This window comes from Heptranchias perlo, chromosome 5 (assembly GCF_035084215.1).
Source record: "Heptranchias perlo isolate sHepPer1 chromosome 5, sHepPer1.hap1, whole genome shotgun sequence".
NCBI classification, from domain to species: Eukaryota; Metazoa; Chordata; class Chondrichthyes; order Hexanchiformes; family Hexanchidae; genus Heptranchias; species Heptranchias perlo.
Window position 1 is genome coordinate 90,147,303 of NC_090329.1, and position 25,555 is coordinate 90,172,857.

At 42.2% G+C, this 25,555-nt stretch overlaps 1 protein-coding gene across 1 annotated transcript; it reads right to left on the reverse strand.

Annotated features, from left to right (window-relative positions):
• Positions 1 to 10,513: 10,513 nt before the first annotated feature.
• LOC137321455 (G-protein coupled receptor family C group 6 member A-like) lies at positions 10,514 to 25,270 on the reverse strand. The gene is made up of 6 exons (XM_067983849.1): positions 25,200 to 25,270; positions 19,909 to 20,212; positions 16,020 to 16,886; positions 14,996 to 15,199; positions 12,918 to 13,038; positions 10,514 to 11,887 (listed from the first exon to the last, which is right to left on the reverse strand). Exons 2-6 carry the CDS (start codon positions 20,176 to 20,178, stop codon positions 10,803 to 10,805), a joined length of 2,547 nt encoding a protein of 848 aa, XP_067839950.1. The 5' UTR covers positions 20,179 to 20,212; positions 25,200 to 25,270; the 3' UTR covers positions 10,514 to 10,802.
• Positions 25,271 to 25,555: the final 285 nt, after the last annotated feature.

Below are 25,555 nucleotides of genomic sequence, written 5' to 3' on the forward strand. Positions count from 1 at the left end.
GTTGCTCCCATGTGCCTGCTGCTCTTGTCCTTCTAGGTGGTAGAGGTCGCGGTGTTTGGGAGGTGCTGTCGAAGAAGCCTTGGCGAGTTGCTGCAGTGCATCCTGTGGATGGTACACACTGCAGCCACAGTGCACCGGTGGTGAAGGGAATGAATGTTTAGGGTGGTGGATGTGGTGCCAATCAAGCGGGCTGCTTTGTCCTGGATGGTGTCGAGCTGCTTGAGTGTTGTTGGAGCTGCACTCATCCAGGCAAGCGGAGAGTATTCCATCACATTCCTGACTTGTGCCTCGTAGATGGTGCAAAGGCTTTGGGGAGTCAGGAGGTGAGTCACTCGCCGCAGAATACCCAGCCTCTGACCTGCTCTTGTAGCCACAGTATTTATATGGCTGGTCCAGTTAAGTTTCCGGTCAATAGTGACCCTCAGGCTGTTGATGGTGGGGGGGTTCAGCGATGGTAATGCCATTGAAAGTCAAGGGGAGGTGGTTAGACTCTCTCTTGTTGGAGATGGTCATTGTCTGGCGCGAATGTTACTTGCCACTTATGAGCCCAAGCCTGGATGTTGTCCAGGTCTTGCTGCATGCGGGCTCAGACTGCTTCATTATTTGAGGGGTTGCGAATGGAACTGAACACTGTGCAATCATCAGCGAACATCCCCATTTCTAACCTTATGATGGAGGGAAGGTCATTGATGAAGCAGCTGAAGATGATTGGGCCTAGGACACTGCCCTGAGGAACTCCTGCAGCAATGTCCTGGGGCTGAGATGATTGCCTCCAACAACCACTACCATCTTCCTTTGTGCTTGGTATGACTCCAGGCACTGGAGAGTTTTCCCCCTGATTCCCATTGATTTCAATTTTACTAGGGCTCTCACCTCGCCTCTGGAATTCAGCTCTTTTGTCCATGTTTGGGCCAAGGCTGTAATGAAGTCTGGCACTGAGTGGTCCTGGCGGAACCCAATCTGAGCATTGGTGAGCAGTTTATTGGTGAGTAAGTGCTGCTTGATAGCACTGTCGACGACACCTTCAATCACTTTGCTGATGATTGAGAGTAGACTGATGGGGCGGTAATTGGCCAGATTGGATTTGTCCTGCTTTTTGTGGACAGGACGTACCTGGACAATTTTCCACATTGTCGGGTAGATGCCAGTGTTGTAGCCGTACTGGAACAGCCTTAAAGGATCTTGGCTCAGAAAGGTGGTGAGAAAGGATGTTAGCTTGGAAGATCAGGAAGTAGAATCAGTATGGATGGAAATAAGAAATAACAAGGGGCAGAAAACACTAGTGGGAGTAGTTTATAGGCCCCCTAACAGTAGTAATACCGATGGACAAAGCATTAATCATGAAATAATAGGAGCTTGTAACAAAGGTAATGCAGTTATCATGGGGGACTTTAATCTTCATACGGACTGGGCAAATTAAAATGGCAAAGGTACTTTGGAGGACGCGTTAATGGAATGCATTTGAGACTGTTTCCTAGAACAATACATTATGGAACCAACCAGGGAACAGGCTATTTTAGATCTTGTATTGTGTAATGAGACAGGGTTATTTAGTAATCTCACAGTAAAGGATCCTCTGGGGAAGAGTGATCATAATATGATAGAATTTCACATTGAATTTGAGAGTGACATAGTTAAGTCCGAAACTAGTGTCTTAAACTTAAATAAAGCCAATTATATCGGTATGAGGGGCGAGTTGGCTAAGGTAGATTGGGAAATTAAATTAAAGAGTATGACGGTTGAAAAGCAATGGCAAACATTTAAAGTAATATTTCAATATTCTCAACAAATATATATTCCATTGACAAATAAAAACTCCATGGGAAAAGTGATCCACCGGTTGCTAACTAAAGAAGTTAAGGATAGTATTTGATTAAAAGAAGAGGCCTGTAATGCTGCCGAGTAACGTAGTGAGCCTGAAGAATGGGAGAGTTTTGGAAACCAGCAAAGAACTACCAAAAAGTCTATAAAAAGGGAGAAAATAGAATATTAAAGTAAACTAGCAAGAAATATAAAAATAGATTGTAAGAGCTTCTACAAGTACGTAAAAAGGAAGAGTAGCAAAAGTAAATGTTGGCCCCTTAGAGGCTGAGACAGGAGAAATTATAATGGGGAATTTGAAAATGGCAGATGTGTTAAACAAATATTTTGTATCTGTCTTCACAGTAGAAGACACAAAAAGCATACCAGAAATAATGGGGCACCAAGGGTCTAATGAGAGTGAGGAACTTAAAGTAATTAATATCAGTAGAGAAAAAGTACTTGAGAAAATAATGGGACTAAAAGCCGATAAATCCCCCAGACCTGATGGCCTACATCCACTGGTTCTCAAAGAGGTGGCTGCAGAGATAGTGGATGCATTGGTTGTGATCTTCCAAAATTCCCTAGATTCTAGAATGGTCCCAGCGGTTTTGAAGGTAGAAAATGTCACCTCGCTATTCAAGAAAGGAGGGAGAGAGAAAACAGGGAACTACAGGCCAGTTAGCCTGACTTCAGTTGTCGGGGAAAATGCTGGAATCCATTATTAAGGAAAATGTAATAGGGTGCTTCGAACATCATAATATGATCAGGCTGAATCAACATGGTTTTATGAAAGGGAAATCAAGTTTGACAAATCTATTAGAGTTTTTTGAGGATATAACTAGCAGCATAGCTAAAGGGGAACCTGTGGATGTAGTATATTTGGATTTTCAAAAGGCATTCGATAAGGAGCTACATAAAAAGTTGTTATGTAAGATAAGGGCTCATGGGGTTGGGGGTAACATATTAGCATGGATAGAGGGTTGACTAATGGACAGAAAACAGAGAGTCGGGATAAATGGGTTATTTTCAGGTTGGCAGGCTGTAACTAATGGGGTACCGCAAGGATTGTTGCTTGGGCCTCAGCTGTTTACAATCTATATTAATGACTTGGATGAAGGGACTGAGTGTAGTGTATCCAAGTTTGCTGTTGATACAAAACTAGGTGGAAAAGTAAGCTGAGAGGAGGACAGAGAGTCTGCAAAGGGATATAGACAGGTTAAGTGAGTGGGCAAGAAGGTGGCAGATGGAGTATAATGGGCAATTATGAGGGCATAAAGACAGAGCTGGCTAAAGTGAACCGGGAACTTAGGTTAAGGGATATGTCAGTAGAGATGCAATTGCAGACATTTAATGATATCTTTCATAACACTCAGCAAAGTGAGAAAAAAAGACTCTAGGGGACTCTAATTCCGCGAAGATTAGTGGCAGGTCAGAAGAATGGTCCAAATATAAACGACAGCAAAGAATAATAAGGAGGGAGAAATTAGAGTATGAGAGAAAGCTAGCTAGAAATATAAAAACAGATAGTAAGAATTTCTACAGGTATTTAAAAAGGAAAAGAGTAAGTATAGTGAGCGTTGGTCCTCTAGAGAGAGAGTCTGGGGAATTAATAATGGAGAATAAGGAAATGGCGGATGAATTGAACAGATATTTTGCATCCGTCTTCACTGTAGAAGATACAAATAACATGCCAGAAATAATTGTGAATCAAGAGGTGAAAGGGAGGGAGGAATTTAAAACATTTACAATCACCGGGGAAAGGGTTTTGAAAAAAATATTAGAACTAAAAGCTGACAAGTCCCCAGGTCCTGACGGACTTCATTCTAGGGTCTTAAAAGAAGTGGCTGGAGAAATATTAGATGCATTGGTATTAATCTTCCAAAATTCTCTAGATTCTGGAAGGGTCCCATCAGATTGGAAAATAGCGAATGTAACTCCTTTATTCAAGAAAGGAGGGAGACAGAAAGCAGGAAACTACAGGCCAGTTAGCTTAACATCTGTCATAGGGAAAATGCTAGAATCTATTATTAAGGAGGTTATAGCAGGGCACTTAGAAAATCTCAATGCAATTAGGCAGAGTCAACATGGCTTTGTGAAAGGGAAATCGTGTTTGACTAATTTATTAGAGTTCTTTGACGAAGTATCAGCAACGTGGATAAAGGGGACCCTGTGGATGTGGTGTACTTGGATTTCCAGAAGGCTTTTGACAAGGTGCCGCATCAAAGGCTACTACACAAAATAAGAGCTCATGGTACAGGGGGTAACCTATTAGCATGGATAAAGAATTGATTAGCTAACAGGAAACAGAAAGTAGGCATAAATGGGTCATTTTAAGGTTGGCAAGATATAATGAGTGGAGTGCCACAGGGATCAGTGCTTGGGCCTCAACTATTTACAATCTATATCAATGACTTGGATGAAGGGACCAAATGTATGGTTGCTAAATTTGCTGATGACACAAAAGTAAGTAGGAAAGTAAGTTGTGAAGAGGACATAAGGAGTCTGCAAAGGGATATAGATAGGTTAAGTGAGTGGGCAAAAATTTGGCAGATGGAATATAATTTGGGAAAATGTGAACTTGTCCACTTTGGCAGGAGGAATAGAAAAGCAGTATATTATTTAAATAGACAGAGATTGCAGAACTCTGAGGTACAGAGGGATCTGGATGTCCTTGTACACGAATCACAAAAAGTTAGTATGCAGGTACAGCAAGTGATTAGGAAGGAAAATGGAATGTTGTCATTTATTGCAAGGGGAATGGAATATAAAAGCAGAGATGTTTTGCTACAGTTGTACAGGGCATTGGTGAGACCATATCTAGAATACTGTGTGCAGTTTTGGTCTCCTTATTTAATAAAGGACATAATTGCTTTGGAGGCAGTTCAGAGAAGGTTCACTCGACTGATTCCTGGGATGAGGGGGTTATCTTATGAGGAAAGTTTGGACAAGTTGGGCTTGTATACACTGGCATTTAGAAGAATTAGATGTGATCTATTGAAACATATAAGATCCTGAGGGGACTAGAAGGGGTAGATGCCGAGGGGATGTTTCCCCTTGTGGGAGAGACTAGAACTAGGGGCCACAGTTTAAAAATAAGGGGTCTCATTTAAGATGGAGCTAAGGAGAAACTTTTTCTCTGTGGGACTCCCTTCCTCAGAGTGGTGGAGGCAGGGTCATTGAATATTTTTAAGGCTGAGTTAGATAGATTCCTGATTAACAAGGGAGTCAATAGGTAGATGGGAAAGTTGGGTTGAGATCACAATCAGATCAGCCATGATCTTATCAAATGGCAGAGCAGGCTCGAGGGGCCGAATGGCCAACTCCTGCTCTTAATTAATATGTTCATATGTGGGGAAATGTGAGGTTATTCACTCTGGTGGTAAGAATAGAAAAACCAAGTATGTTTTAAATGGTGAGAAACTATTAAATGTTCATGTCCAGAGAGACTTGGTGTCCTGATACAAGAAACACAAAAAGTTAGCATGCAGGTACTGCAAGCAATTAGGAAGACAAATGGCATGTTGGTCTTTATTGCAATGGGGTTGGAGTACCAGAGTAAGGAAGTCTTACTACAATTGTACAGGGCTTTGGTGAGACCTCACCTGGACTACTGCGTACAGTATTGGTCTCCTTATCTAAGGAAGGATATATTTGCCTTAGAGGCGGTGCAACGAAGGCTCACTAGATTAATTCCTGGGATGAGAGGGTTGTCGTATGAGGAGAGTTTGAGCAGAATGGGCCTATACTCTCTGGAGATTAGAAGAATGAGAGGTGATCTCATTGAAACATATAAGATTCTGAGGGGGTTTGACAGGATAGAGGCTGAGAGGTTGTTTGCCCTGGCTAGAGAGTCTAGAACCAGAGGGCATAGTCGCAGGATAAGTGGTCGGCCATTTAAGACTGAGATAAGGAGGCATTTCTTCACTCAATGGTTTGTGAATCTTTGGAATTCTCTACCCCAAAGGGCTACGGATGCTGAGTCATTGTGTATATTCAGGGCTGAGATTGATAGATTTTGGGACTCTAGGGGAATCAAGGGAAATGGGGATCAGGCAGGAAAGTGGAGTTGAGCTTGAAGATCAGCCGTGTTCGGATTGAATGGCGGAGCAGGCTCGAGGGGCTGTATGGCGTACTCCTGCTCCTATTTCTTATATTCTAAAGGGTGCTCGAAGCAGATTCAGTAGTAACTTTCAAAAGGGAATTGGATAAATACTTGAACTGGAAAAATTTGCAGGTCTATGGGGAAGGAACAGAGGAATGGGACTAATTGGATAGCTCTTTCAAAGAGCTGGCACAGACACGATGGGCCGAATGGCCGCTTCCTGTGCTGTATTAATGTATGATTCTAACTAGATTACATAAATTGAAATAGGAATGTATTTAAGACCTCATTACAAATAGTGAACAGAGGAAATCTGCTAATCAGGCTAATTTTCCAAGTATATGCTAGTTGTGAGAAACCTCAGCTGCTACCAATACATATCCAAAAATCATGGGATTTTCCAATATGCTTGCTGCAAGAGAGATTCGGCACACCAACATGTACTTGGAAAATACCCCCTTATTGGGGTCGATTTTAGCACCCGCAATCGGGTGCGTTCCTGGCGGGGGAGCTCCGAAAATCGGGGATTCCCGGGGCGGGGGGTCGGGAGCCTGGCTCCAATTAAAGCCGGCGGGTGCCACTTAAAGTAATTAACTAGGTACTTCAGGTCATTTACAAACAACTGGGACTGTTTCCTGTACTGGGGGAAACACTCCCAGTTCAAATGGACGTGTTGCAGGCGTCAGCCTGTGGCAGCTGCAAAGGTCCATTTGACAGGTGGGGGGAGAGACCCTCACTCATTGCAGGAGGCCACTCTGTCACTTTGGACGAAGTTTAGCCTCCACCACCCTCCTCCTAACAACAAAATTCACCAACTTGCACATTTACCCCGGTGTCCAGACACATGTACCTACCTTGTGGACCCCCTCAGATGTACATCTTCCAGATGGGGGCCGCCATAGCTGCAGTCATTACCTCCTCGGAGGGCGAACAGCATCACCAGCCTCGCCGGCCACGCCGTCCACCTCTGACACGTGGAGCTCCACAACACAGTGCTGTGACACATCCACCTGCACAGCAGGAGAGAGGGCAACCGCAGAGAGAGATGTGTCGCAGAGAGGGCACTACCCTCGCCACAGGGTCCACAGACCAAGGCTCAGCTTCCTGGAAACCTCTGAGCAGCAGTGCACATGGAGGCTGAGTCACTCAACATGTAGTCGTGGACATCTGCAGCCTCCTTCATGCCGAGCTGCTCCCGGCTGGCCCGAGCACCATCTTCTTACCTGTCGCTGTCAAAGTCACCACTGCCCTCAACAACTTCTCCTCCACATCCTTCCAGGGTGCCACCGGGGACATCGCCAACGTCTCTCAGTCATCTGCACAAAAGAGCCCTGCAAATACACCTACACCCACTCTGCAGTGACACAATGGGTGGCATCAGTTGTGGGTCTTCATTGTGATCCTCAGGAAAGGGCATTATTGCACAAACCAGACAAGATTTGCAAAGACATGGCAGTAGTGGTGCCAATATATGTAATGTGAGTTGATCAGAAATTAAATATAAGTAAAAACCATGACAAACCCTCAAACACCCTTGTGCATCCCTTTCATGCTCACGACACGTTTGCCTTACGCTTCCTACTACACATATGTGATGCCTGCCCTGTGGCTGCAGCACAGGTAGTGGCAGGTTGAGTGAGGCTGAACGTGAAAGAGATGCATGAGAGGGTGAGTATGAGATAGAGCCATGAGATTGTATGAGGATTGGGTTGAGTGGTAGTGGCGGGATGAGTACTGGCGAGGTGAGTAAATGCAAGTAAGTGAGGATGAGCTTTGAGTGGGTGTGAGGGGTGATGTGACAGAGTAGTGTCGGCTGTGCAGAAGGAGATGTGGGGTGGGGGCAGTGATGTGGCAGACGGAGTGTAGGGGAATGAATAAGTGTACTCACTTCGGCTGACCTACTGAGGTCATTGCAGCACCTCCTGCACTGTATGCAGGTGGGCGATATGTTGGTGGTGCAGGTGACCTCCTCTGCCACCTCGAGCCAGGCCTTCCTGGTGGCAGAGGCAGGCCGCTTCCTCCCGCCCAACGGGTGGAAGATCTCTCTCCTCCCCCTCCTCCTCACCCCATCCAATGATACCTGGAGTGAGGCATCATTAAACTGGGAGCAGCCTTCCCCCTGGGCTGCTCCATGCTGTAATTTTTTCTATTTGTTGCAGCATCAGTCAGTGGAGGACTGCCCCTTTAAATAGGGCTCCTCCAGCTGACAGACCTTACTGCGCATGCGCAGTCCGCCCGACGCGCAGCTCAGCAGTGGGGAACCCCGAACAAGAGGTAAGTGGATCCAATCAGCCTGCGATTGCGTTCGGGGCAGACTGATTTCACCGGGCGCGTTACCCACGCACCCAATCGCCACCACCCCCCCCCCCCCCCCCCGCCACGAACCCGCCGCCCTGGTAATATCGGGCCCATTGTGTTTGTTTTATAAGAACGGGAGATATTGTGAGATTCCAGTCACATCTCATGTTCCACATTTAATATCGCTGCAAATGGTATAGTATAAATGGTACAGAATTATTGTCCTTTCTATTTGCAATTTCTGGCTGACCTGCTGTCTGATTCTAGCATTTTCTGTTTTTATTTCAGATTTCCAGCAGTTGCAGTTTTTCCCTTTTATTTTATAGAATTAGTTATTTTGTTTGTCGTTCCAAGTAGCTCTCAGCTTTTATGTTTCAACTGATCTGAGCTCCAAAGCATGAAACTGATATAAAAATCCAATTATAAATCTCTTGTTCTGATCAGGAGAGGAAAATTCAGCACATGTGGTATTTTAATTTTACCAGTGTATCATCTGAATCAGGGTAACTGTAAGTAAGGATGCATTCACACTACAAGTTTAACATTGGTACAGAACGATTGTGCCGCTACTAAACTGGCAGTGTAAATACAGTGTAAGGGCCTAATCTGACTGTGGAGCGAAGCAGAGTGAGACTCCATGGAGGTGGTAGCTCATTCTGCTTCAGTCTGGCACCACACGGAGTGTAAATCTAATGAGGTTCCAAAGGTGATTTGCAAAGTGGTCATGCGATCTGTTGGATCCCCCCTAGACACTTTGCAAATCTACCTGACTTTAATTCTGATGTGGAGATGCTGGTGATGGACTGGGGTGGACAAATGTAAGGAATCTTACAACACCAGGTTATAGTCCAACTGTTCTATTTGAAAATCACAAGCTTTCGGAGCTTACCTCCTTCGTCAGGTGAGTGAGTGAAAGGTTCTAAAATTGCAAAGCATATATTAGGCTGGGAGACAATCACAGCAATCAAAGGTGTCGTTGGTGTTCAGACAGGTTAGCCACGGAAAACATTACATCCCAGTATACTGAATACGCAATGGGTCAGATTACATAGACAGAAAGAGAAAAAAAAGAGACCTGAAAGGCAGAGAGAGAGAGAATGTCCAGTTGTATTAAAAACAGATAACTTTTTTTCCCCGCTGGTGGGGTTACGTGTAGCGTGACATGAACCCAAGATCCCGGTTGAGGCCGTCCTCATGGGTGCGGAACTTGGCTATCAATTTCTGCTCGACGATTTTGCGTTGTCGTGTGTCTCGAAGGCCGCCTTGGAGAATGCTTATCCGAAGATCGGTGGCTGAATGTCCTTGACTGCTGAAGTGCTCCCCAACTGGGAGGGAACCCTCCTGTCTGGCGATTGTTGCACGGTGTCCGTTCATCCGTTGTCGCAGTGTCTGCATGGTCTCGCCAATGTACCATGCTCCGGGGCATCCTTTCCTGCAACGTATGAGGTAGACAACGTTGGCCGAGTCACAGGAGTATGAACCATGTACCTGGTGGGTGGTGTCCTTTCGTGTGATGGTGGTATCTGTGTCGATGATCTGGCATGTCTTGCAGAGGTTGCTGTGGCAGGGTTGTGTGGTGTCGTGGACGCTGTTCTCCTGAAAGCTGGGTAATTTGCTGCGAATGATGGTCTGTTTGAGGTTGGGTGGCTGTTTGAAGGCGAGTAGTGGAGGCGTGGGGATGGCCTTAGCGAGGTGTTCGTCGTCATTGATGACATGTTGAAGGCTGCGGAGAACATGGCGTAGTTGCTCCGCTCCGGGGAAGTACTGGACGACGAAGGGTACTCTGTTGTATGTTTGATTGCTGTGATTGTCTCCCAGCCTAATATATGCTTTGCGATTTTAGAACCTTTCACTCACTCACCTGACGAAGGAGGTAAGCTCTGAAAGATTGTGATTTTCAAATAAAACTGTTGGACTATAATCTGGTGTTTTAAGATTCCTTACATTTGTCTTTAATTCAACTGTTTAGAGAGCAGAGATTCTCTAATCCGAAATCTAAACATATAAATTTAAAATCTTTTGGGAGACAGCTTTGTGCATGTTTGTATCCAGGTATTCACAGAACACTCTCCTAATAAGGAGACCTAAATCTCCAACCAGCTGGGAGCCAAGAAGTGAAACCTGGATTGTGCCTGGATGGAACACAAACTATATCTACCTGTCTCCAACCAGTTGTTGTAGTGTAAATGCACCCTAAGATACCGAGATATTTCCTTTGCATCATCCGACTGAAAGCAATTTCTTTAGGAAAAAAAACACATGTATAAATTAGCAGTGAATCCTTTGGAACGCTTTTGAAGATTCTCACTGAATACAATTCTTCAATCTTTCATTCGGTGGGGGTAATAACCAAAGAAATTCCAATCATGTCATTACATGTTTAAGGCAAATACCTGGATTTGGCCCAATATGGACCTTCTGGTTACGAGTGAGTTCTGTCACATGCCCCTCACCGTTGTCAGTTGGTTTGCACCAAAGTTGTTTTTCACTGGTTTTAGAAAGTAGTAAAGTTATTGGAGTTGATTTTCAGGTTCCTAAATGTTCTAGTTCCAGTGCCTCTGAAATCAAAATCTCAAAAAAGCCAGAGACCTCATTTTTATTACCAGCTATTACGCCGGTCACCCACAGAGGATTGTGTGAAAGTTGGAAAATGTTTACGCCTTATTGTATTCACAGGAAACTGAAAAAATTGAGGTCCTTGCATGGGAGGTGAAGATATTGGTACAGACCAAATGGATTCACTGATAGCTGAAGCTTGCCAACAGTTGACTACGTCTTGCTGACTGTAATGCTCACGCACACTCTTCATGTATCTCTCAGGCGTGTTTGCTTTTTTCTTGAAACAAATGAAGTAGCACTTTGGAAAGAAATGGCAACATAAGATGCCATAGTTTGATGCTAAAATTGCAACCACTTCAACTGCTGAAAGATATCGATCATCAGTGTTGACATACACAGGGACAAAAGAAATCCATACAATTAAATAGATGAGCATGCTGAATGTGATGAACTTGGCCTCATTGTACCTATCTGGCAGCTTCCTGCCCATGAATGCAAACAGGAAACAAAATATTGCAAGTACAGCTATATATCCCAACATGACACCAAATGCCACATTGGAGCCTTCTTCACATTTTAGTAAAATGATTTTAGGTATGTCATAACTTATTACGGAACGGGGACCTTTAAGTGCCAACCACAGTGTACAAACAATTACTTGAATCCCTGTACACATTACCAGAATTACTATGGGTTTATACAACTTCTTCATTTGTTCATGGACAATGGGATCAAGCTTAAACGCCAGAACGATCCTAAAAGATTTGATTAGGATCCAAGAAACACAAATAGTAAAGCTTATGCCAAAGAGTGGCTGTCTAATATTACAGCCATAACTTGTTGGTTTACCAATAAAAAACCCAGTACTGACAAAGCTAAAGAACAATGAGAAGAGAATTATATAACAGAACTGGCCCCCAGCAGCCTTTACTGCTGGCGTGTTCAAATTCAGTGTAAATATTATAATAATTACAATTATTAAAAGAATCCCTAAACAAGCAAAAACTACAAGTACAATTGCAAACCCATCATTCCATCTGAAGAATTCAATGGTTCTGTCATTACACTTTGAACTTCCGGCATCAGACCACTGGTCATCCGAGCACTTCAAACAGTTGTTCATATCTGCGATGAAATAAAAGTCCTTGTTAGGCATCCAGAGCATTCAAATTAATCAAAAAAGCTGACCGAATTACATTTGGACAAAATATTCAAAAGATACCTTCACATTTTGTGTATGATTTATGAAGGATCTGCAAATTTTATATTATTAAATGGCATTTCATTCACAAGGCCACAAGATGAATATAGATGAAGGAATCCATTCAGTCACTGTAATTTGTCCATCTAGTAATCTGCATCATGTCATTTAACCGGGTCTGTAATGGATGTAAACATTTTTGCCTCCACTATCATGCTTGGTAGATGATTTCAAATATTGATCACTGTTTGCTTGAAGAAGTTCTAAATTGTCTTTTAACTAGGTTTAGTCAATGCTCCATTCTTCTACTGTCTTACCTACCTCCAAGTAGTGCCCCGGATTGGCCTTATCTATATCACTTCATATACTTGCTCATATTATAAGTGACATGAACAACTAGGACTATATTCACGAGAAGGTTAAGGAGAGATCAAAGAACTGTTTAAAGTTTTGGAGAGATTTGAGAGATTATATAACAAAAGATTATTTCCAATTTGATGAATCTGCAATAAGGGGTGATTAATCAGAATCAGTACTAAAACATAAAGATAGAGATTGGAAGGAAATTTTCATGCAAATAGTTATCAAAATTTGAAATACATTACCACAAATGGCAATTGAAGCCAAGTGAATCATAACATTTTAAGAGGAAATTGGATAAAAACTTGGAGGAAAAATATTAAGGAGCAGGGAAATGGGATTGGAACATAAAGTTCTGATATGGAGTTAACACTGGTATGATGAGCTAAATGGTCTCCTTCGGTGCTGAAATTTCTAGGACAATGAAATTTTATATATCTTTATTGGACACTTTCTTAGTAGCCTCTTATCAAGACTAAACAGCTCTAGTTTCTCCAGTCTTTTCTCAGAACTCAATCTTCTGACACTGGGGATCAGCTTGATGGCTATTTGGCTCTTATTGTCATACCACCAGTGTGAATTACTAGTACTTACCCCGATCTACAGAGTAGTATCCCTCTGCGCAAGGTACACAGTCATAACAGCAGGTGTATGAGGTATGTGAGTTCTTCCTTTGTCCAGGTTTGCAGGATTGTGAACAGTTAGAAAACACAGCCTAGAAGAAACATAATTAATAGTTGATTCCCCCAAACTATCATTGATTTAATGTGATAGTAGTTGAATTTAAAAGTTATTTACACCTCATCAATCACCCTGACCATTGTTTTTTCAACTGCACCATACAGGCTATTATGTTTATTGGTCTGTTCAGGGCATTCCTCGCATTCATTCCTTTATTATTTTTAGAAAGAAGTTTTATCAATCATTAAAAGAAACATTAACACTTTGTGAACAGAGAGGTTGAATTTCCATGGGATTGGTGCATGGTAACGTTAAAAACAAATTGCAAATTTTGTCCCTTTTAATGTCTTTCCACATCCATGAACATATTTTCTACTGGAGGTAATGTGTTTGCCTGAATATAGTTATTAATTTAATCAGAAACCAGTGGACTCACAACTAGGAGGTCTGAGTTCCAATTTCAGCCTTTAGTGATGTTTGCAATTGGGATTTGTTAAGGAGTGACTTTGATAAATTAGGACTGAGGGACGAAGGACAAACTAAGTGGAGAGCGACCGTTTCCTGCAATACTTATACCTCAAGTGTCAGCCTTGGCTCAGTTGGTAGCACTCTTGCCTCTGATTCAGAAGGTTGTGGTTCAGGCTGCACTGTGAGCATATAATCTAGGCTGACACTTTGATGTAGAATGCTGCATTGTTGGAAGTGCTGTCCATTGGATGAAGTACTAAACCAAGATCCATCTGCCTGCTCAGGTGGATGCAAAAGATCCAATTACATTATTCAAAGAAGAGTAAAGAGTCCTCCTGATGTACTGGCCGGCATTCCTCCCTCAATCAGCGTCACCAAAAACAGATTATCTGGTCATTTATCTCATTGCTGTTTGTGGGTCCTTGCTGTGTGCAAATTGGCTGTCACATTTGCCCACACAACAATAGTGATTGTACTTGAAAGTGATTCATTGATTGCAAAGCACTTTGGGATATCCTGGGGATGCGATAAGGCACCATATAAATGCAAATTCTTTCTTTCATGGAAAGCTGATGAAGAAAGACATATTTTGGTGTCTGAGAAATTTCTAGGGTAGCCTGTCCAAATGTACTTAAGATAAGAAAGTGCCAGAGTCATCTCCAGCTTTGCTTCCTCCAGTTCCATGTCACTTCGTGCTGCAAGCAGAGAAGTGGTTTTGAGATGATACCCAAATGCCTATGCTGCATCTCAATATGTGTGAGTAAGTGAACATGCATCACTTAACTAGGTTTTATTGGAAGCTTGCCATGTCAGCACATGTTACAGGCGTTAGTGTGACAGTTTAGAAGAAGGAGAGGTGATAAAATTCTTAGAGGGCTTGACAGGGTAGATGCTGAGAGGCTGTTTCCCTGGGCCGTAGAGTCTAGAACTAGGGGTCATAGTCTCAGGATAAGGGGTCAGCCATTTAGGACTAAGATGAGGAGAAATTTCTTCACTCAGAGGGTTGTGAATATTTGGAATTCTCTATCCCAGAGGGCTGTGGGTGCTCAGTCGTTGAGTGTATTCAAAACTGAGATCGATAGATTTTTGGACACTGAGAATCGAAGGATATGGGGATAGGGCGGGAAAGTGGAGTTGAGATAGAAGATCAGCCATGATCTTATTGAATGGTGGAGTATTCTCGAGGGGCCATATGGCCTACTCCTCCTATTTCTTATGTAATATTTCCAGTTTGAAGTTGCAGCTAGACAGTTTGCCCTGCTGCAGTATGGGCATGCATGTGAGCTGGGAAATAACTGCAATGCTGCTTGAGTGCTTTGCACGAAAAAATTGGTCAAGATGTAACAGGTTGAGAGTAAACTCTTTACGGCTTGCTTCTTTGCCCACCTACTTTGTACAGCGATCTTGGCAGATTTTCTGAAGCTGGCAAACTTCATCATAACAGTAGGAATCTTAAATTACTGTCTTACAACAACAAATTAACTGTATGATTAAGCTATGCACATCAAAGAATAAACTCTAACCTTTGTGGTGTTTCTGAAGGTAACATCATAAATGTGTATTTTTTTATCCAGAAGTTTGTATTCTCCAATCGTTTTAAACTGTGCAGTACCATTCTCCATCACCCAATTTATTAAGTCATATCCATTTGTGGAATCTCCAGACTTGTCAAAATAAAGCTGTCTCCCCGCTTCAGTGAAATTCACCGTTTTTAGAGCTTGAAGTAACTGCAAACAAAAGGACTGATGATTATTATACTAACAGAATTGGCAAGATTGGGAATTCAAAGGCTAGTTACTATTTTTTGGTTAGCTCGGTATCTGACATGTGCAGAAAATCACTGCCATAACAGTCCCCAATTCATTTACTGAGAAAACTACCCCGACCTGTAGAGTTTCTATTTTCCCAGTATGGAGTGCACACTCATTCCCTGTAGGGACACATCTCACATTTCTACATTCAGAGCTCAGGTGCACATTGGCTGAGGAAAAGCTATTTACAAGAAGGCAGTAGATGCAGTAACTTAACCCCATTTTCCACTTTCGTGCAAAGTAATGGCAACAATTTACATTTAAAAGTGCTTTCAAGGTAGAAAAACATCTCCAGGAGCTTCATAGATTTGTTAGCCAACCTACAATGCTGACCTTGAAATATAACAAGGAGGTACAAAGCTTTTTTTAAGATTTAGGTAAGGCTTTGCTAAAGAAGCAGCGGTGTTACATTTTTTGCATGTCAGTGCTGTTCACTGAACCAGTCACCCACATCTGGCCAATGCCTTTTGAATTAGCAACACTGAGCCTGTGGATAATAGCCACATATATAATATACTGGGAGTCTAGTAGTTACAAGTGTGCAGAGTCACATGACTGAGATTGTTGTCACTCACAGACTGGTTATATAATGGCTATGACAGGGAATCTAGTATCGAAATATGTGTACCTGCTCAATTACCGCACTGCTACACAATTACAGGAACATTTAACAATTACTTTATAGTTAAAGAATAATAATTTTCTGCAAATAAATACTATGAGTAAAAATATCTACCCTCCATGGTGCAAAATCAAGTGTTCTTTGACATGCTCCTTCTTGACATTTTAGGAGGTTCCTCAGAGCGTGAGCTATTGATTTGATTGCCAAGAACGTTGCATAAGTTCCACCGAGCTCTACGTTTCTAACTAAATAATCATCATCAAAATCTGCAAAGGATTCATTTGTTTTGGTACAAGCAAGAGGTGACACCAGTTTCAAGGAGTCTGGAAGTGAGCAGCGCTGTGAGCTTGAACCACATGTCTTTGTGTAATTGATATATTCATCCGAACAAGTAAAACGAAGTTGCCTGTATTCGTCAATGAACTTGTTAAGAGTTCCAGGCCTCGGCCTTAGGTTCTTTAAATGTGTTAGAAAGCCTGGAATGTTTCCATTTTTGAAAGAAAAACCAAATATGTTTCCAACTTTTTGGATATTCTGCATCATTGCAACTGCTCTGGATATGGACCAAGCATCACTGGCAATCCATGTTCTAGCCACTTTACGCTGAATGATTTCATTGAACAGTTTAATGACAAGTGGTGGTTTAGCAAAAAGAACAATAACACTCGCATTAGGAGTGTTTTCAATTTTTGAAACCAAGGCCTGTATTCTTTCATCACTTTGTTCATCACCCACATATGTTGGAATCAGTTCTTGAAAAGCAATACAAATGTCATGGTTCTGTGCTTTTGAAATGAAATCGTTCATTGCAGACTTGCCATAGTCATCATCGGTAGCGATAATTCCAATCCAGTTCCATTGAGAGTTGCTGACAAGTCGAGCCAAGGCCTCTGTCTGATGGATGTCACTCGGAACAGTGCGTAAAAACGATGCAAATCTCACCTTGTCACTAAGGATTGCAGCAGATGATGCAAAACTGATCTGTAAAACATTCAGAATAAAGGAAAGTTGTTCAATGAAGATTATGTTAAACACACCCATTAGACACTTACAGTGCCTGGATTTTCCTCTGTGATCCCACCTGTATTTGAGTGGAAGTGGTAGCCTTCCATTGCCTCGCACCTTGACCTGGATTGTCCTCCCCCAGCCCCTGTCAGGAATGCTACTGGCCACCCCTTTCTTGGTTGCCATGTACAAATCTGGGCAAAGCCTGTGTTCTGGTCCCATTTCCTTCCCATTTGCCTCAGTTACCACTGCTCCCTGGGATCGCTTGGTCGAAGGTGACAGTAGACTGGGGGTAACAGTGGTAAAGGCCCGGAAGTTTTCTGATGGAGGGAGAGGGCCTAGTAGAGGCTTCCTCTCCCTCCATTTCAGCTCCCAGTGCTTAGCTGCTGAAGGCCTTGGTCTCAGCCGAGGACTTCAGTTGGAGATTTGCTGCAGTCTTCTGCCCCTTTAATGTGGCTCCATCACTACTTGCTGCAGCACTGTTGGAATTTCCTTGAGGGGCACATCTGGGCTCCTTATTACCACCAGGAATAGCTAATGACCCCGATCCAGGAATCTGGGCTGGGTCAAAGAGGGGTTGAGGTGGCGATCGTAAGTCCAGCTCTAATCCTTTTGGGACAGGAAAATGAATAACCAACTCATAGTTTCTCTTTCATCAATTTCCCTTTTTTGCTCTCTGAACCCTATTTTAGTTCTATACTTTTTAGAATTGCATTTAATAAAATTAATATTAAGGTTTCTCAGTTTTGCTGATCCCTTGACAATCATAGGTTGCCTAGCATCAAGTATAGGTTTAAACAGAATGGTAACTGCATGCCATTTGGAAATAAGGTCAGCCTCCAGAGGAGACAAAGAATATTGTAGCAAATGTCATGCACTTTTAACTAAAAGGTCTCTTAAAGGGGCAGTCATTCCAGTGATATTTTCCCCAGTAGTATTTGTGATCTTTGCATGGTAAATGGAGCATAACTTTACTCAAGGAATGATGGCTGCTTAATTGACCTATTTATATACATATAAAGCATGATGACACATCCTACTGCATTATTGAACAGCATGTTGTTTTTGTTCAGTAGTTCAAAGGATTGCTGCTGGTCTTGGTGGCAGTGCTGTGCTAATAGTAATAGAATTCATAAAGTCTCTCCATGTAATTGGGGAAGAAGTGTACAGTGGTACATGTTCCCTCATTGTTGCCTTCATCCAACTTTCTAATACTCGACAGACTGAAAGGCAGCTGGTAGGTTTCTTCTAGAGTGAGAAAAGCCACAAGAGCACGTCACCTTATGATAGATTTGATATATAGCATAGTCACTGAAGGGAAAGTATCTGAGAGGTCAAATCTATGAGACAAAGGGTCAAATCTTGCTGGAGAAATGATGGCGTGTAGACGATGCATGGAGTTATTAATGTGCAAATCGGCCAGCAAGTTCAGGGGATTAAGAGATACACCGTGAGTTGTGAATATCCAGAACTTGCTGCTCAATTTATGCCACTCCACTGTTTGCTTCGCACAAACAGCATCTCACCCTTAGCCTCCTCATTATTTTTAAGTACTTGCTCGATTTGCATATTAACTGCCCATTAAACTCTCTGCAGAAAGTTAGGGCTGGTAATTACGAGCTTAAGTACCTTTTTAACTACGTAATAAGTGTTAATGCAATGCCAATCAACCTCTCTAGAATGGGAACAATTTAAAGTGTTCAAACTCATTTCTGCATGCAGTAAATTGTTGTTAGAGATTTTAAAAATGTCAAATTTAAAATTTTAAAATTTTTTCTTACTTTTCCTTTCTGTCTTTTTTTTCTCTCTCAATCCAATCAATCTTTCCCTCTCTTTATTTCTTTTTTTTGTACCTGATTTGACTCTAATTTTCCCTCCTTCTCCATCTTTCCTCTTTTTCTTTCTCAATCCTTCAATCTCATTGGTTAAGGAGATACACCGTTGGTCCTGCCAGTCACTAAGCTCCTAAATGCCCCTTTGCCCTTGAAATGCCGATATTAGCTCACACTTCCAGCAAGTTACGGCGCAAAAGGTTTTCAAACTGAAGGGTGCAGGATAAAGTCTAATAGCGTGCGCCACGAGATGCCCCCGTCTCCAGCAAGGTCTGACCCATACTTATGGGGCCAGATATTACTGTCAAATTAACAGTGAGACTAATGGCGCTCGCCGTTATTTATGCTTAAATGGTACAGCAACTTCGGGTGAGGAGCAGATGTTCGATTAAATGCAAATATCCAAACGTTGCTGTCCAAGTTGTGCGGCTCCACCGTTAGCTTCGTGAAAATGGCATTAGGCTGTCTGTCTCACCATTGACGTGCATTGAATGGGGTGAAGTTGCTGTATTTGCGCAGTCGATACGAACTAAACTCGATGCAGATGTTTAGGGCTAGTAATTACAACTGTAACTACCCTTTTAACGATGTGATAAGTGTTAATGACTGCCAATCAAACTCTTTGGCACCGAAAATTAACTATTACAAGTGTGGAGTCTCATTCCTTCAGATTTTGAATTTTTCAGAGAGATTTTAAAAATGTCAAATTTAAAAAAAATAATTTCTTACTTTTCCTTTCTGTCTCTTTTTTTACTCTCTGTTAACCCAATTTTTCTTTCCATGTCTTTATTTCTGTTTCTGTACCTGATTTGACATTGAACTCATCCCCTTTAATTAACCTTCCCTCTCAATCCTTCCGCTGTTTATTTCCCAATCCATAAATATCATTGATTAAGGATTGACCTGCTGCTTGCCCTGTTTACTCAGATTCCAGATGCCCTGTTTCCCATGCTGCACCGTTATCAGCTCGCACTTTCAGCAACTTTGTGGGCAAAATTTTTTGAGCTGAAAGGTGCAGGGGTAAGTCCAGCTAATGGCAGATGCTGTCAGATGCTCTGCTACAGCAACCTCTGGCCCATGAATAAGTAAAGTGGCACAAACAGGAACACAGTTATCTTCAAAGACTATAGAACAAAAGTGTTACACAATAGTAATGCTTTACATACCTGAGGCATGAGGATTACATTAAATATTCTTCCGATGGGAATCGACAACTCAGAATAGGATTCACCTACAACAGCTTTTACAATTGGCTGGTAATCAGTGTAATTGCATCGAACTTCCAGACAATTTTCTGAGGTGTTTGACTTAGAAAGTAACTTCATTGCAGCTGTTATAGCCCTGGTGGCATCTGTACAGGTGTCATATATTTCATATCCAAGTTTAATATCTGGTAGTAGAGTAGAGTTGTTTATCATTTCAATGGTGTATATCATAGCCTGGACCCAGATAAATTTCTGGACATCAAATCTTAAAAAAAAAGATTTTTAATAATTGTTCAATCTAAGCATTAAAAAGGTTAATTGTTTGACATCATCATGTTGACCCCAGAGTTTACAATGATACTTCAGTATGTCAAAAGAAAATTTAGCTTTTGAAAGAAATTGCTGAACGGTGACAATGTCCACTGAGATTATAAGCATCTATTGTCAATGATAATTTTTTGTAAATTCTATCTTTCTAACTTATCACTGAGGGTGCAGGGCACTACAGATGGATTATCCCAAATGATGTGACTGCCGCCAGAAACATGGTGTGGGTGGGGAGCGTAAGAGTACCAGCTGTTTACCTGGCCCGATGCTGATCCTTGGGAATATCCTGGGGTCAGCCTAATCAGCATTTTATCAGCGGGTTCCCTGCAGCTTTCTACCTACTCTGCAGAGCCCGTTCGAGGGAAGTGGCAAAATCAGTGCTGCTGTAGGCCCTGGGCACTCACTGCAGTCTCCTGGGCAATAAGAAGTTGGTCCTACTGGAATCATTTCATTTATGTGGGTTTCAGAGTGAATCGATTCCATTCCTTTGGGGGGAATTAATTCTTAAACAACTATTCCCACCACCTGTAGCTGTTGTACGCAAGCATACCTAGTGTCCAGCATTGCTATGGCGGTAATGATGGATAATGTGACAAATTATGTAACTTTGTCATTAATACCTCATTAGAATACACCCCTCCCATTTTTGGACAGATGTATCTGGTGGCTGTTGTTGCTTCTGGTGGAAAATACCAGACGTGGCAGCAATCAGCAGGGAGCTGGTGTAACAACTCTCCAGCTAATTTCTTACCCTCGTCTGCCCCAGTACCACACAAAATTGGACAGTAAGACCTCGGAAAATCGAGGCCTTCACACCAAGACTAAAGTTATAAGGGCCAATTTTACAAATGAATGATTCTGGTTGGGAGCTTCACTGATTCGGAGCGCATATTGCAGGCTCATTAAATTTAATGCACTAGAAATCATGGGGAGCATGTCTGCGTGCACCTGTTACGTGCTCCCGACAGGTAAGCCTCCCCAACAGGTGCATGCATTCATAAAATCAGCCCTATCATGTCAATGCAGCCTAAATCCAGAGTCAGGGTCTGACTCGTCACTGGAGCAAAGTAGAGTGAGAGTCCCAGCTTCAGTCAGGTCAGGCCTGATTTACACTATACCAGTTTAGCCTTGAGGCAAAATAAAAATCACTTCACACTAACATTAATCTTGTAGTGTGAAATCACCTTTGCTTTGTGCCAGAAGTCAGTAGAGTCGTTCACTGACCCGTCTGTCTCCTGCACTCTATAGAGGAGCCCTTCAAGTAAGAACTTTTCAAAAGAGAAAGAGGCAGTTAATAAACTTCAAATTGTTAGACAAAGTTCTTTATATTTAAATGACTCCCTCTACTGGATGGTGCAAGAATTATAACACTTTCAGAAGGGGGAATTCCTGGGTCTCTGGCTTCATTTTCCTGTTTCTTTGCCAATTGGTCCTCTTTTCGAGGGGTGCCCAGAAGAAGTGGGCCTAAGACCCTGCATCCAGGATCAGGGATGGGCAGGCAGTGAATCCAAAGTTAAGTCCCCTTTTTTCCCTTAAAAGGGACCTTGGGCCAGGGATTGGCTGGAGGTCGTCAGGCTGCTATTTTTGGACAGCAGCCAGACGGCTCCAACCATGGCAGTGATTGCCATTGCTGCAGCCCTCTCAGATTTAGTGAGTCAAATAACTTCTTGTAATCAAACGAAATCTGCCGAGATGATCTTTTTGTACTGTTTAATTTTCATTTTTAGTAAACCTGAATCATAGTTTACAGCCTAAGTCATACAATCTAATAGCTTGAATTTTTTTTGTAATTCTCTTTGTTATCTGAAGAACTAGGAGAACACAAGGACTTGTGCCATTTCCAGTGAACAAATTATAACCAGGATGCTATGTTTGACCCTGCAAAAAGCTACATTGCCAGATATCGGGGTTAATTCTGCGCTCCCACATTCCCAGGGGGTTGAAGATAAAGCTACGAAATTGTAGCCCTGATTCTCCAACTCACTGTCCCCGTGAGTGCAGAATTACCTCTACCGTGCGTGTAAGGTCACATTTTGACTTGTAGGGAGCAAGAGCTCGCTCATAGGAGTGGTCCTAGGCACTGAGCACGAAAGGAATATCTAGTGCAGTAGGAAAATCATAACAGTGCTCCAGAGGTGTGCAATCTCCTGTCAAATAAGAGTGCAAATTTTGGTAAACAATGACATATCCTTTGCACAAATTAGTTTCCCCAGTTATCTGTTGATGATTGGGAATTGCATTAGGAAAGTGACAGCTGCCAAATGATATGTTAAAGTTTAAGGTTTTAATTTTCGCAAATGGTACCGTACAGCATTTTACATCATAACAACATGATTTTTTTTTTGTAATTTCTCAATGTTATTGCTCTAACTCGAAAACAGTTGAAAAAGTGTAGGAATACATGCGATAGAGCTATAACTTTGTAGACTGCAAAGACGCAGATTGCTTCCACAAATCAAGATTTATATCCTCCCTGCTGGAAACATAAGGAAGGCTAAATGTGATGTGAAGACATTCTATAGAGACACAGTACATCGAATGGAGGTGGAGACTCTAACAAATAGCAGTGGTGGTGCTACACCCAAGTAGTTGTTTTGAGGACCTGGCTGGTCCCGATATGGTCCAATTAATCTTGGAGCAGTGCAATGTGGCCCATATAACTACCCTATAGCTCTGTTCATGGCTTGGAGCCTCGGTCAAGGGGAATCTTGGTTGGATGCAGAGGTCGGTGCGCCTGATTCACGGTGCTCCTGATTTTCCAGTGATTAATTGTAGTCACTAAAAAATCATGAGCACACAGATTTGGGCAAAGTGACCTCTTCACAATTCTCTGATCCGTATCTCTGCTGAGCAGGAGCTTTGCCTTGCAAAATTTACCCTATCGTGTTAGACTTTAATTAAACAGTTCTGCAAGCATCATGAAGCAGGTGTATTAGCATTGCCTGAACCTGGTGGTAGTGGGTCCCGTTTCCCCGTGACAATCAATTGGACTTTCAAAAGGTGTTTGATAAAGTGCCGCACGGTAGGCTTATCATCAAGATTGCGGCCCATGGAATAAAGGGGGCAGTAGCAACATGGATACAGAATTGGCTAAGGGACAGGAAACAGAGAGTAGTGGTGAACGGTTGTTTTTCAGACTGGAGGGAGGTATACAGTGGTGTTCCCCAGGGGTCAGTGCTGGGACCACTGCTTTTCTTGATATATATTAATGACTTGGACTTGGGTGTACAGGACACAATTTCAAAATTTGCATATGACACAAAGTTGGAAGGGTAATAAACAGTGAGGAGGATAGCGATAGACTTAAAGAGGATATAGACAGGCTGGTGGCATGGGTGGGCACTTGCGAAGTGATATATTTCAGTAGGAAGAATGAGAAGAGGCAATATAAATTAGAGGGCACAATTCTAAAAGGGGTACAGGAACAGAGAGATCTGGGGTATATGTGCACAAATTGTTGAAAGTGGCAGGGCAGGTTGAGAAAGCGGTTAAAAAAGCATACGGGATCTTGGGCTTTATAAATAGGCATAGAGTACAAAAGCATGGAAGTCTTGATGAATCTTTATAAAACATTGGTACGGCCCCAACTGGAGTATTGTGTCAGTTCTAGGCACCGTACTTCAGGAAAGATGTGAAGGCCTTAGAGAGGGTGCAGAAGAGATTTACTAGAATGATTCCAGGGATGAGGAACTTTAGTTACGTGGACAGACTGGAGAAGCAGGGATTGTTCTCCTTGGAACAGAGAAGGTTGAGAGGAGATTTGATAGAGGTATTCAAAATCACAAAGGGTCTGGATAGAGTAGATAGAGAGAAACTGTTCCCATTGCTGGAAGGGTCAAGGCCCAGAGGACATGGATTTAAGGTGAATGGCAAAAGAGCCAAAGGTGACATGAGGAAAAACTTTTTTACGCAGCGAGTGGTTAGGATCTGGAATGCACTTTCCGAGGGGATGGTGGAGGCAGATTCAATCATGGCCTTCAAAAGGGAACTGGATAAGTACTTGAAAGGAAAGAATTTGCAGGGCTATGGAGAAAGGGCAGGGGAGTGGGACTAGCTGGATTGCTCTTGCAAATAGCCGGCGTGAACTCGATGGGCTGAATGGCCTCCTTCCTTGCAGTAACCTTTCTATGATTCTAAGAGAATAAATTAAACTTTTAAATTTTCTTCAAAGACCTTTGGCTAAACCAGAATAACACACCACAAAATGTGCTTCTGATGTTAATATAATACAATCTTAAAAAACTTACCTCAGATATTTAGGTTAAATGTGCTATCTCTCACACCTGTTCAAAAATGCAAGCAGATTTCGTTTTGTGGGCGAAGGTGAATGAGTTGGTGGAACAGACAATCCAGTAACAGATTATTGGTGCTTTCATGAAGAAGCTGTGGTCCCCTAACCTGCTCTCACCTTCCACTCACAGTGACTTCCATGTCTACTACAGATTTAATATACAAACAGGAACAGAAGTGTCCTGTGCCTCAATCCTCCATTCCATCCCCCAGTACTTGCATTCCTTTGTTGATTAGCACAAAATCCACTGAAAGGGCAAAAATAACACAGACCAGAACAGCCAGCGCACTTACACTAGCATAAAGATGCCCGATTGATGCAAATATCCATACTCAAGCTGATATTCGGATTGGTTGCGAAACTGGATATATAAGCAGTAAAGTAGTTTAGAACAGAAACAGATTGATCAATGGAATGTTTTTTTTCTTCAAAACTTATAATCAAGTGAAACTGCCTCATCTCCATTTTTTTGTCAGATTGGATTTCTTGCATAACAAAGAAAACTAATTTTGCATGAAATCTAAACTCCAAACCATACCGGATTGAATTTGTCATGTTTAAGTGTGTTTAACTTTTCATTCCAGGTTATTGCAATAATGTAACAGAATAAAAGTCAAAATAATGAAACACTTACCCTGTGCATTTTAGTGGGTCTGGTTTAGAGCGAATTGTTAAATTCTCCACTTGTTGATGGACTGGAAAGATTCCACCGATAATAATATCTCCTGGGCTTCTGGCTCCTACAATGTCACCAGATGTATCGCAAGGTCTCAACAACCAGCAAAGAAAAATAGAGCACCAAACACAGGCAGCCTTCACAGTGAACATGATTCCTAGGAATCTTTAGTTATTCAGTATTTTATATAACTGAATAAGAATTTAAATGTAACAGCATAAAAGCATAGGAAAAGATTAGACTTTTCAATAGCATAAGTTTTGCTTATGTGTATTTACTTGAATGTCTGAGAGCTGATTAAAACAGCTGCCTCT